Source organism: Capsicum annuum, unplaced genomic scaffold (assembly GCF_002878395.1).
Source record: "Capsicum annuum cultivar UCD-10X-F1 unplaced genomic scaffold, UCD10Xv1.1 ctg5038, whole genome shotgun sequence".
Classification (NCBI taxonomy): Eukaryota; Viridiplantae; Streptophyta; class Magnoliopsida; order Solanales; family Solanaceae; genus Capsicum; species Capsicum annuum.
The window spans coordinates 791,585-806,037 of NW_025858245.1; the positions used below are offsets into that span (position 1 = coordinate 791,585).

General features: G+C 33.7%; 1 protein-coding gene across 4 annotated transcripts in view; it reads left to right on the forward strand.

Annotated features, from left to right (window-relative positions):
* The first annotated feature begins 5,799 nt into the window (after positions 1-5,799).
* The window catches only part of LOC107876760, a 17,701-nt gene continuing 9,047 nt past the window's right edge, over positions 5,800-14,453 (forward strand). The window contains exons 1-8 of one of the 4 annotated variants that reach the window (XM_016723630.2): positions 5,845-5,928; positions 6,006-6,047; positions 6,178-6,251; positions 6,971-7,042; positions 11,463-11,542; positions 11,932-12,031; positions 12,311-12,364; positions 12,726-12,803. In XM_016723630.2, coding sequence (XP_016579116.1) covers positions 6,201-6,251; positions 6,971-7,042; positions 11,463-11,542; positions 11,932-12,031; positions 12,311-12,364; positions 12,726-12,803 — 435 coding nt within the window. In that variant the 5' untranslated portion in view covers positions 5,845-5,928; positions 6,006-6,047; positions 6,178-6,200. The other 3 variants (XM_016723618.2, XM_016723623.2, XM_016723627.2) reach the window with 3 other exon arrangements.

Below are 14,453 nucleotides of genomic sequence, written 5' to 3' on the forward strand. Positions count from 1 at the left end.
AAGAGCAATCTTCCGTTCTTGTGCCCAAAGCTTTAATTTTATTATGGTTTTACATGATTTTGCAAGTGAGCTTATGTCTAAATAATTTGATTATGAGATAATGATGGTTGAATGAATAAACTTTGATTTATATGATTATCTCAATGTTTTCATGATATGATTTAATAATTATCACTGCGAATTACACACTTTTACCATGAAGTGGTATTTTGAATGATTTTAGAATGTATGTCGAGATGGTATTTTGAAATAATATTTTGAGATATGTGTCAAGCTTTATGCTTCCCAATGACGATTTGAATTATTGAATATATATTTGAGACATGAGATGTCTTGATATCTATAATTGTAAATTTCTTATTTTTATTTTGAATGATTTCGAGATATATGTTGAAATGGTATTTTGGAATGATTTTGAGATTTATGATAAGCTTAAAGCTTCTTTATGACGAAATTGAATCATTGAGAATATTGAGAATTTATTCTATGAATTGCATACTACTACAAAGAATTGATATTTCTAAAGGCTTTCGAGATAAAAGTCGTGATTTGAGTTGTACTACGGGATATGTATTCTTATTATGAATTGAAGGTCTCAAGTGCTTTTCAAAAGCTGTTGTCATGATTTAATTGTTGAATTAAAAGAATAATCATTTGAGTATATTGACGAACTCGCAGAGTCGAGATGATTTTGACTATGAGAAAGATTGATTTTGATATAGATGTTGAGATGAATTTGGGTATTTTTTTTCGGATGATTTTGATGAGTTGAATTGTTGAAAATATTATGTATTGAGTCTTCATATCCTTGTCCAAATGTTGAGTCGGTTATGGTTCAATGCATTGATACCTTGTCTTTGTTGAAAAAGATTGAAATATTTTAAGTCAAAGTTGGGGTTAGGAATCTACAAATTGTTGATGAATTATAAATTAAGATATTTGTTTTGGTCTTTATGATAGACCCTTGTGATGATGATGATGGATCTCCTAACGCGTTCTGAGCTTGTCGAGGAGTAGTACTTAGCACCGACAGAGAAATTTGGTATTTTTCCAAACCTAGGTGCCACCGTAGGGTTGTTTGATGATGATATTATTGGACAAAGAGCCCGATTGTGATTATGAAAGCTTTAAGGTTGTGCTCCCTGGCAAGAGTACCACACTCCCGCCAATGGGAGTACTCTCCCTAGGAGGGAAAACATTGGTATTCCACGCGGCTCACGTGGGGTTGTCGGTTATAGGAAACTCCCCTGTCCATAAAAGTCATGTTTCTTGAATTACCGAGTCACTCTGAAATTTGAGTCAAAGAGTTGAGATATTATGATGAATTATGATTACCTATGATGAATTTTGACGATATGATAATTTATGATGATTTATGATGATTTATCATAATTTATGATTTTTGATGATTTACATGGATTATGAGATTTTACCATTTGAACTATTTATTATGAAAGTATGAAAAGTATGATTTGATATAACTCAAGCCAAGTGAGTCATCATTGTCTGTATGCATGTTTTCATGAAATTGATGATGTTATTTAAAGTGTTGCATGCACCCCCACATACTCAGTACATTCTCTTTGTGCTGACCTCCATTTACTATTCTATTCAGTTGCAGTTTCCGGTTAGCAGGTAAAGAGTCCTCACAGTTCAGGGACTTGGGTCGATTATTTTAGTTTAGAGCATTGTATCTTCTTTCGTCGGTCGTATTGAGTATGGTAGTTGGGAGTTATGACCCGACTATGTACAGATAATACTAGTAGAAGCTTCATAGACAGTAGTAGTGGTTGATGTATTCAGTCTCCTTCTTGTATATGTATATGTGTTAGTAGAATTGTCATCTTGTAATTCCAATATTGTACTGAACAGAATCTGTATTGAAATATTTTCAGCTTCATTCTCTCAGAATTATGTTTTAATCAGTTGCTTTTGAGTTATACCGATGAAAAGGGTTAGCTTGGGGTCACTTGTGACCCTAAGCATCGTGTGGCGTCTCAGAACTTGGTTTTCGGGACGTTATAATTCAACTCTCGATTGGCCAGAATAAGCCACGGATGTACAATCTAAAATAAATCAGTACATATATTAGAATAATGATTAAATCATTTAAAAAGTTCATTAATTAAAACAAAAACTTAATTAGAATAGACTTATTGCTTCCTTCAGGGGTTTGAAGAAATCAAGAAATTTTGTATTTTTATCGATTTTGGCAGACAACTATTCAGGATTCTCGGACATGAAACTTCTTCTTGGTAGTTCACTTGTTGTCTCAAATAAGGAATGACCTCAAATACCCAAGCCTATAAACTAACGCCAATAAATCAAAAGAATTATCCAATAAAATAAATGAATCATAATAAAGGAAATATTTACCATGAAAGCCCATGGAAAGCCATATAAGTTGACTGTCTTTAGCGTTAACGGAGTCAACAAATATTTGACTGTCATTTTGAAGCTTTCATAACCCCAAGAATAGTTATTAAATGCCTCAAGATCCTCAGAGAGATTTATTAAATCAAGTGGTATATTGTTGTTAACGTCTTTCGCTCAAAGAATATTATGTACTAACAAAACCAAGCACAATGATTGTTTGTGCTTCTTTGAAAGTCTTTTTACCTTTTATTCTTCTATCAAATTTTCATTTTTGAAGCTTGGACCAACAAGGGACACCAAGTCATTACCATCACTTGACTTATCTCTTCCTTTTTTGAGTGTGCGGGGTACTTTTTTGGGTTAGAATAGGTATTACTTGAGAAGGAGAAGGAGGGTAACATTTTAGTCCAGTAACTATGGCAAACTCCTTTCAACCAAAACCAACAGACATGCCATAGTAATTTAACCACACTTCATCCATCTTATCTTTATTTTCATACATAAACCTATGCTTGAGAAGATCATATACTATTTTTATTTGAAAATGAACATTGTTATTCTCTGACAAATCAAGATATATTGCCCAAAGCAGCTGTCCCTGAAATAAGCATCCAATTTTTTGTTTCGAAGTATTTTTCTAAAGGCTTCGAAAGATTTTTCCATGGCTGACTTAACCATGAAATCACCAGTTAAATATGTGGCACCATCGCACTGCATTCTCACATGATAACTATCAATGCTGAAGGTTTTGACCAACTCTTCAGTGGAAGGACTATTAGAATTTGGATCATCTAATTTGAAACATTCCTCATCCCCATGTTGATTATCTTATGTTTTTTATTGAGATAATATTTGTAAAGCTAGCTCATAGAGTGGTGGATGTAGCCTAGCTGCTTCACTTATTCCTTTACTTGAACTTGGTTCGATTTTTTTCTTTTGGGAGCCATATTATCTAAAAATAACAGGAAAATAAAAAAGATTATAATTGATTAAAGCGTCATTAAAAAAAGGATAATGGTAAATCTAACATGTATAACACAGTAAAATAACAATTCTAACAGATCACACATATGTTGCAACAGGTATGCTATCTATTGCGACATATAACATAAGCTGTTGCAATAGATGAGTAAACTGTTGTAAATAATAAAAATAGTTTTTATACTGTTGTGATTTCTTTCAACAGATCACTCATCTGTTGAAACAAATGACTGGTTTGTGCAACAGATCAACTGTAAATATTATTTAGATTTCTTCCAATAGAAGCGTCATGTGTCGTAACAGATGAATTATCTGTGGGAGAAATTAAAGTCTTGGACATGCATCTTGTTGGAATAGTTGATAGGATTTCATCCACCAGATTGTTCATCTGTTGCATCAGATGGTCCATCTGTTGTAGGAAAAAACCAGTAGCAAGATTTTGTTCAATAGAACAACAACAATATCACCATTTAATATCAAATACACTATTTTTACCAAAAACAACAACAAATCAACCCAACAACACCAAAACAACATAAACACAAACACCAAGAACATCAACAGTGACCAAAAACACAAAAATATTTGTTTTATTTATACAAACACAAAGAACAAAAATCAAACTTAAAAAAACTCAACAAACACTAACAAATCGAATCAACATTTCGACAACAAGAACTACAGTAACAAAAAGAAAATCATATTTCACTCCGGAAAGAGAAGAATAAAAAATACCAGAAATTAGGTTTTTCTTTAGTCTCTATTTCAAATTTAAGCAGCAAATATTGAAATTGTTAACCAATACTAGAAGAGAAGTTGGCTCAAGTTCCTCTTTTTTCTTAATAACTAAAAAGCCCTAATTTTTTACCTGTGAAAGAAGAAAAGGGAAGATGAAGAACTCGAAGCTATTATCGTCGGAGAGAAATGTTGTCACGTCGATTGACGATTGAAAGTCGAAAAGAAATTCGAAGCCCAACAATTTGTCGCTGGGAGGTTGAAGTCGCAGGGATTGAAGGGAGAAATTTGCAGAATTGTTGGCTGGGAGAAGCTTCAGAGAAATACTCGTGATAGAGGGAAGGGGGAGATACGGTTGATTTGGAGCGGAGAGGTGTGGTTTGATTTGTATTTTTGAAAAGATTAGAAAGTTTTAAAAATATTAATCAAGTCCACAATTAACTTAATTAAGTTTCCTAATTATGTTTGACCCTTTAAGTTGGTCAATGTCACCAATCCTTCATTCAAGATTTAAATGACACATTTCCTTCAATTTTCTCTAATAACTAATTAGAAGTGATTTAATAAAATTACTATAAAAAATACTTGTGGAAAAATATAAATGAGTCTCATATAAGACATCAAATTAACTTAAAAAAATTTAAAGTTAATTTATTATTTTATGCCTGTTTTATATTTTTATTAAATATTATAAATTTTTTAATACTTAAATAACCTATAATAATTAATTAGGACAATATAATAAAATTACGATTGAAACAACTGAAACAAGAAAGCATCTCAAAGACGTGTTTGTTAATTGCTCTTTATTATATAAATATACTAATATCTAAAACTGGTTATAGGTAAACATGCAACATACTATATAAAACTTAATAATGGTCTATGTTATCACATTTGCACCTTTTATCCTATTTTATGTTGGTGTCAAATTTTGTTGTAAAGCAGGGATCTATTGGAAACCGTTTCTCTACTTCATTTGAAGTAATAATATAGGCTGCGTATATTTTACCCTTCTCGAATTCCACTTTATGGAAATAGACTAGGTATGTTATTGTTTTTTGTAAGACATAAGTTTATATTTTTATATTATAATATTCTGCTCCCTCCATTCCATAATAGTTGTTATATTTTTACTTCCCGAAAGTCAATTTATTTAACTTTTTAAGCTAAATTAGATTAAATTATTTCGATATTTTAAAATTAAAATTTAAACATTAAAAAAATATATGAAAAATATTATAAATTATAATTTTTCTCATATCAGTATGATTAAAAATATGCATCTTAAATGTTGCTTAAAGTTGATATCATTTGACTTTTAAAAAGAAAATTATGATAAGTATTTTAGAATGAAGGAAGTACAAATTATATCAATTGCAGTTATAGCCTAGACATAAGTTCGATTGTTAAATATAAAAATAAAAAATCAATCCGTTTGAATGACAAGACGCGTAATTTGATGACCATTTTATTGTAACTATAAAGAATAAAGATAACCACCTAAATTTGTCTCAAGTAAAACTGATTTGTGAAAATTACATGCAGGTTGTTCTAAGTTCTTAAATCAACAATTTCATTGTTTAAAAATTAAATATACTTTAAAAATTTTATAGTACAGAAATTAAATTATACTAACAGAAATTAAATTATACTAACAGTTTTATGGTATAAAAATTAAATCCCAAAATTTTTAAAAAATATAGAACGAAAGGTCACAACTTACAACCACAAAAGCAAAAATTAAAAAGTGCATTTGGGTGTCGCCCGGACTTGAACCGGAGACCTTCATTGTGTGAAGACTGATGTGATAACAAGCTACACCACGACACCAATGTACTGGAACTTTGCTAATGAACATATACATTTATTTTAGTATTGAGTTAGACGCACTAATTTTCATGCCCTCTCAGGATTGAGGACCAGAAGCAACAACAAAAATGGTAGCAGTGACGGTAAACTCACTAAAGCCATTGGCATGGACTCCATTTCTTTCTTCTCTAAATAGCTTCAACTGGCCTTGGTCTTTTGTATCTATTCCAAGAAAAACTTCAAGATTAAGACCCTTATCGTGTCAAATGGCAGCTAGTGAGGGAGACACACAAATAATGACCAAAGTCATTGACTCACATTTACATGTCTGGGCATCCCCACAAGAGGTAGATACCACTAATTCTAAAACATTACAAGATTTAATACTCGCTCTCTTTCAATTTATATGACTCATTTTATTTTTTATTAGTTCAAAAAGAATGAAATATTTTTATTTTTAATATCAATTTAACTTTAAAATATCCTTACCTTGATGAAATAATTTATAATGCACAAACATTTTAAACTTATTTTAAATCATAAATTTTAGAAGTTTTGTTTCATTTTTAAGCTCAATGTCTGGTCAAAATAACTCACATAAGTTGAGATTATGGGAATACTTCTTTTTGTTGTTGTGGGGAAGTGGCAAGATTGTTACTGCTCTCATTTCTATATTTCCTTTTTAAATTGTTTGAACATGGGCTTTAGTTTAAGTTGATGATCTATTGAAAATACTATCAGATAAAGGGTAAAGTCTGCACACGCTCTATCATTCCCAGACCTACTTGGCCTCTTTTGTCTCTACGGGTTAAGGGGAATGGTCTCATATACTCTACTTATCCCGATTCACTTGTGGGATTACACCGAGTATATTTTGTTGTTGTTGAGACTCTGCCGGGAACAACTTTCTATCTGACGAGGTAAATATAAGGTTTGCATACATCTAACCTTCCTAGACCTCACTTGTGAGAATATAAATTGTATGTTGTTGTTGTGGGGAAGTGACAAGATTATGTTGAATTGAAAGTATAATGTGTTAATGGTTGTTTACTTTGAAATTTGTTAGGCTGCTGAAAGGTACCCTTATTTTCCTGGTCAAGAACCTAGTTTGCCTGGCCATGTCGATTTCCTGATGGAGGTACGTCATAAAGGCTTCACCTTCATCTTTTTCATATCTTTAGATGTTTAATTATCAACTGACTTCTATATGCTCCTTTGGTGTTTTCTTATTTTTTGTACGTTTGGTATGACTGAAATGTGTATCTTTAGATTCAACAACAACAACAACATACCCAGTATTCCCACAAAGTGGGGTCTGGAGAGGGTAAAGTATACGCAGTCCCTACCACTATCTCAGTTGAAGTAGAGAGACTGTTTCCAATAGACTCTCGGCTCATGAAAAATAATAGTATACCAAGCAGAAAACATTTAAACAAACAACAAAATAGGGTAGCACACCATTAGATAGTAAAAAAAACAAGGCACCCACAGAGTAACACTATGAACTATCTATTCGAAAACACAAACATCCCCAAAACACCACGAATAAGAAACTACAACACACATGCATAACACTATAACTACAGGTATATCGACAAACAAAGCACTCCTCTCACCTAGTAAGGACACACTCCTACACACTGATCCTCTGGCCTAATTTGCGTCCTCTGCATTTTTCTTTCAAGGGTCATGTCCTCTGTAAGCTGTAAATGCTCCTTGTTATACCTAATCACTTTCCTCCAATATTTCTTCGGCCTACCTTTACCCCGTCTGAAACCATCAATAGCAAGCCTCTCACACCTCCATATTGGGGCATTCGTGCACCGCCTCATCACATGTCCAAACTATCTCAACCTCACTTCTCGCATCTTGTTTTCCACCGAAGCCACACCCACCTTCAGTCGAATAATCTCATTTCTAACCCTATCCTTCCTAGTATGTCCGCACATCCATCTGAACATCTTCATCTCCGCCACCTTCAACTTTTGGATGTGGTAGTTTTTAACTGGCCAACACTCTTCCATACAACATAGTCGGTCGGACTGCCACTCGGTAGAACTTACCTTTAAGCTTTAGGAGACACCTTCATATCACACAAGACTCCCGAAGCAAGCCTCCATTTCAACCACCTTGTACCGATACAGTGTATGATATCCTCGTCAATATCTCCATTCCCTGAATCATAGACCCAAGAGTATCTCTCTTAGATCATTTTCTAGTGTTTGACATGATTAAAGATGAGGTTGTAGAGATAATATGAGTTTTCAAATATGATTATTGCAGCAAGACTTGTATGGGGAAAGAAGACAATCAATGTTATCGGTGTCTACAATCTGAAAATAGGATGAGTTGTAGAGGCTAAAGCTAAGCTTTGGGAGGACATGGATAACTAGGTTCAAGGAATTTCAGTTGACCAACAAATCTTTATAGGGGAGTTCTAATTGGCCATGTAGGTAAAGGATAGGAAATGACATTGAACACGTATATGGTGGTTATAGTTATTGTACTAAAAATGACAAAGCGAAAAATATATTAGAGTTCTCTTTAGCTTATGGTTTAGTGGTAGCTAACACATATTATAAGAAGATGGATTCTCACCTAATTACGTATAAGAGTGGGGGTAACCATAATCAAATAGACTTTATCCTTACAAGAAGATGAGATGGAAGTACATTCAAGGACCTTAAGATTATTCTAGGAGAAGTGATGACCACCCAACATAGATTAATAGTCTTAGATGTAAAACTTATGAGAGGAGTGTGAAAGGTGTCGACTTCTAAACAACCACGAATTAGGTGGTGGGTAGTAAAGGGTTCTAACCAGCTAACATTTCAAGAAAAACTACAGGAGAAGGGAGCTTGGGACTTGGAGGGAGACACAAACGTCACGTGGAAGAAAATATCTAGTTGCATTAAAATAGTAGCAACTGTAGGGTTAGGTGTTCTAAAAATTTAGGACCTTTACCATAGAATCTTGGTGGTGGAATGAGGGGGTACAAAGAGTTAATAAATTAAAAAAGAGTGTTAAAAGAAAGCTTCCACAAGTAGAGATAAAAGAAGCTTTTGAAGAATAGAAGATTGTTAAAAGGGAATCTTAGATGGTTGTTAGTAAAGGCTAAGAGGAAGCTCTAGATGGCTAGTATCAAATGCTAGGGCACGAGAAAGAGAGAAAGAAATGTTTAAACCCGCACAACTAAAGAAGAAGGATAAGGATTTAAATGAGGTAGAGTGAGTTTAGGATGATTCTCAACAAGTGTTGACATGGCATAATGAGATCAAGAGACTACTTTGATTAATTGTTCAAATAAAACCAAGAGAATGACATTTTAGACCTCCATATGTTTTGGACGGTAGTAACTTTAGCTACAACCTAGAATTAGGCCAACGGAAGTAAAGGATGCCTATAAGGATTGGAGTAGCTTATGATCTTGATAGTATCCTTGGAAGTGTCTTGGATAGGTCAGAATAGAATGACTCACCAAGCTATCAATGCTATACTAAGAAGTGGCAGAATGCCGAATGAGTGGAGGAAGAGTACCTTGATTCCGATTTATAAGAATAAAGAGATATTTAAAGTTATGCAAACTACCACGACATTAAACTTAGGAGTCATGATGAAACTTTGGGAAAGAGTAATAGAGCATGACTCAGCAACACGACAAGAGAGAAAGAGAACAAGTTATTTATGCCTGGTAGTTGTACGGTGGAGGCTATATTCTTGCTAAGAAGATTGATGGGAATCTATTGTGAAAAGAAGAAAAATCTACACATGGTGTTTACTGATAAACATATGATACCGTTCAAGGTTCTTTGGAGGGGATGAGGAAGAAAAAAATCCATATTAAATATGTAAATGTCATAGAGGACATGTATGAAGGAGCTTTCACTAGCGTGAAAACTATATTAGAACAGTGGATTTGCACTAGGGGTCAACATTGAGCCCAACTTATTTACGCTATTTATGGATGAGCTAACCAACGAAAAACAAGATGAGGTCCCATGGTCATGGTATATGCTATTTGCGGATGATATTGTGTTGATTGACGAACAAGCGAGAGTGTCAATCAAAAGCTTGAACAATGGAGAAGAGCTTTAGAGAGTAAGGGTTTTAGGATAAGTAGAAGTAAGACTTAATACATGCATTGCTTGTTTAGTCAACATGAGAAGAGAGAACTTGAGGTGAGAACAAATGAGATTGCGATGCCAAAATGAAAACATTTTTGATATCCAGGCTCATTATTATATCTGACTTTCCTTTTCAAAAGAAGGTGTCTAGGTTGCTCGTTTCAGGATAATAGACTGATAGTGAAGATGGTACTGATAGGATTAAAACCAGGTGATTGAAATGAAGAAGTGCTACCTGGGTTTTGTTTGATAGAAGGATCCCACCGAAGTAAAAGCTAAGTTCTATAAAATAAATATAGAACCTAAAATGTTATATGGTAGAGAATGTTGGGATGCTAAAGTTCGACATATTCCCAAGATGAGTGTTGCAAAGATGCAACTATTTAGGTGGATATACGGTTTTACCAAATTAGATAAGATTAAAAATGATCACATTCGCTGGCAGGTGCAAGAAGCAGACATACATTCAGGATAAAATGTGAGAAGGTCGCTTGAGATGGTTTGGGTGTGTTCTACGTCAACCTATAGATGCATCGGTCCAGTAGGTGTGGAATTATGGTAAGTGAAGGTGTTAAAGGGGGACACTGGTAGACATAAAATTACATGGAAGGACATTGTCTTGAAAGACCTAGAAATGCTTGGTACCAATGTAGACTTAGCTAAAGATAAAACACTATGGAACAGAAAGAGCCATATAGGTGATAGCTACTAGTTGAGAATAAGTTTTAAACTTGTTAGAGAACTTCTAATATACAGTCCATCTTGTGGTCTTAAACATGTCATGTGAAAGTTGAAATTAAAGAGTTGCTAAGAAGGGAAAGGGTCATTCTTTTTTAAACGGACCAAAAAGGAAAGTAGGTCAAACAAATTGAAACAGAAGGAGCATAACATAATAAAGAAGTAGGAATAAAAATTATTTTTCACTTTTAGTTTATTTACTTTGATGATGGTTAGATATGAGCTTAAATGAAGTAGGGATTCTTATAGCGGGCTCCTACTTGGTTGGGCTACATGGTTTGGTGTGGAGGAAAATATTTCTTTTAAAAATAATTCCCTCCATAATTCATTTTCTAGTGTTTGGTTATCTTGAATTGTTAAAATGTGTTATTTTGGTGCAATAAGCTAATGTTTATTTCATATCAGTGGCTTCAACAAACACTTAGAGTTGGTGCCAACTTCTAATACTCAAGATACCATAAACACAGCGACAATTCTTCACCTTTGAAGAGCAATGATATTTTACCTATTTTAGGCTCCGACTACGCGTTAGAAAATGACCCAGAAAATTATTTGCTTAAGTAAAACATCTCTACTGAAGATATTTCCGAAAAAAACAAATTGCCTTCCAATGTTGTCACCGTTGAGTATTAATCATCACAGTGCTTTCATTGTACCAGCATTTAAGACCTACTCAAATGTTTTTGTTTTGAGCAGTGTATGGAAGAAGCAGGCGTGGATGGAGCATTTATTGTCCAGCCCATTAATCATAAGTTTGATCATTCTTATGTTACGAGGTCTCTTCATTTCTCTCTTCACTAAATTTGCAGTTCTTTTGTTGTTGTAAGAATAAGATTTCCAGCTTTAACTGAACACAACATGTTCCTTAAGTAATGCATAATAAAAGATTTGTCAATTGTCTTCACCAAGATGCTTGTTTCAATACCTTAGTCATTCAAGCAAACGGCAATTCCAAACTAACATATCTGCATAGGCTTTTCAACTTTCAAGGATATTGCACCAAATACTTTTTTACCTTCTTTTTTATTCCCTTCACTTAAACTGCATGTGGAGATGTATTTGTTTGTGCATTCTTCGGTCTTTTAGCAGTTTAATTATCTCTTGTGGTTGACAGTCATATTGACTTGAGAGGTCTTTTGTCCTGTGCCTTTTTGATTCTATCCAGTGCGCTAAAGAAGTTTCCTTCCAAATTCGTCGGCTGTTGCCTCGCGAATCCAGCAAAAGATGGGAGTGGTATAAAGCAGCTTGAAGATCTGGTCTTAAAGGTTTGTTACAACTCATTATTTTAGATATTAGGGGTCGTTTAGTTACCAAGATGGGATAGACAAGGATATCTCATGGGATTACCTATCCCAGCTTCTATATGGGATAGCACCATTTTAGTACAAAATGGTTCCGGGACTAATTAAATCCATAACCAAACGTGGGATAAAATAATCCCGCATTTATTCCAAGGTGTATCCCATATCCCACCGGCCAAACAACCATTAGTGTTTTCATTCTTTAGGAATTATGTTGACAAAATATACTTCTACTGATTCTAGGATGGTTATCGCGCTGTTCGCTTTAATCCGTATCTTTGGCCTTCTGGTGAAAAGGTAACAATGTTGATACAGAATCTTTTCCATCTATGTTGATTTCAGAGTTTATTTTGCCTTGGCATTTGCATGTGATGGTTATCAGAATATGAGGCAACTTAAACTCTTTTATAGATTCGTTATGTTGGAAGATTCTATGAAATTTTCTTTTAATCTTATGTTACTTCCTCTATGGTTAACCGACCGTATGAGAAGAAAACACATTACGATCAGAAAGTAGTAGAAAAACAGATATATAACTGATAACTCTTGACTTAGTTATGCCTTAAAATTCTGAGGAAAATGTGAGACTGAAGTGGGTGAGCTTGTATTTAGTAATTACCAGTTATGAATAGATTAACCATGTTTAATCTTTTAGCAGATGACAAATGAAATTGGGAAGACACTATTCTCAAAGGCTGGAGAGCTTGGAGTACCAGTCGGTTTCATGTGTATGAAGGTACTTCAGTTACTAGCATTCAACTATTGGGGAGTTATATTAGAACTCACGTAATAATGTGCTGGCATAATACATAAATATGACCCTAAACTTGACACCAAATTATAACTTTGACCTTAAACTTTGATAGTGCACAAATAGGACCTTTAACTATTCAAAACCTGAACAAATATGACCTCCGAGTTTGCAACCCCCATGCGTGAGTTTCACTCGCGCCTACTTGGAAAGCTCATCCAATGACACGGTGCCTCATCGTTAAAAGGGCTGACTTGGAGGGAGGTCATATTTGTACAGTTTTGAATAGTTAAAGGTCATATTTGTGCACTATCAAAATTTTGCTTTTTGTGTTAAAACGGCGTCGTTTTTATTATTATTATTATTAGTACTAAAAATTACACAAATACACGACTTATGTTTCCAATATTACAAAAATCTCAACTCCCTAAACATATTACAAAAATCACAACATATACACAGAATGCTATGTCTATGTTGGCTATGTTATGTATATTAATAGAGAGAGAGAGTAAAGTAATTAAAAAAGTGGGAGAGAGTGTAATTACTTACAAAAGGGTTGGTATTTATTATTATTATTATTATTATTTTTTAATTTATTTCTATAGCAGCAACACCTAGCTTTTTTTTTATTAAAAAAAAGCCACTGGCAGGGATCAAACCCGCGCACTAGGCTGAAGGAAGCGCCCAAGAAGAGTAAATAACACCACTGGGCTATCTAAGTGCCTTATTTCATGTGGTTCAACATTAATATACATACATAAATATAGATTTTCTTCCTTATATATACAACGTAATCTTTTTACTGAGGGAGTTCAGGTGAACCCCATGACAACCACGTAGATTTGCCCCTGCGTTAATTTAATAACGTTAATTTAATACTAACATTTTAATAACGTTAATTTGATAACGTTAATTTAATATACTACTACTACTATCCTTAATAACGTTAATTTAATAACGTTTTATTAAAACTATAATTTTGTTTTAATCATTAGTATAGTTTCATCTAGCCGGGGGTCGGTCGGAAACAACCTTGCTACTTCTCCGGAGGTAGTGGTATGGACTGCGTACATCTTACCCTCCCAGACCTCACTATGTGGGAATACACTGGGTTTGTTGTTGTTGTTGTATTAGTATAGTTTCATCTTTAATTTAATATTTAAATAAATTATATTTAGATATATTATATAACATAAATTCGCCCTTTGTTTTATAATATATATACATACCCACGCGATTTTTTCATATAAGGCTAACCCACCTAATTAATAAATCTTCAATATTGCTCTTTTTCCGCAATGACAAGAAATTAGATGCCATTTTCATCTTTGAGCTGAAAATAATGAAAAAATAATAGTGAAAAGTCAATTAAAGGTCATATTTTTGCAGTTTTGAATAGTTAAAGGTCATATTTATGCACTGTCAAAGTTTAAGGTCAAAGTTATAAATTTGGTGTCAAGTTTAGGGTCATATTTATGTATTATGCCCTTAGATTTTAAGCTGGACGCGCCCAGTTTTGCGTGTTGAACACGCATTTTGCCACGTAGGACCAAAGGTAATATTTTTGCAGTTTTGAATAGTTAAAGGTCATATTTGTGCACTGTCAAAGTTTAAGATCAAAGTTATAATTTA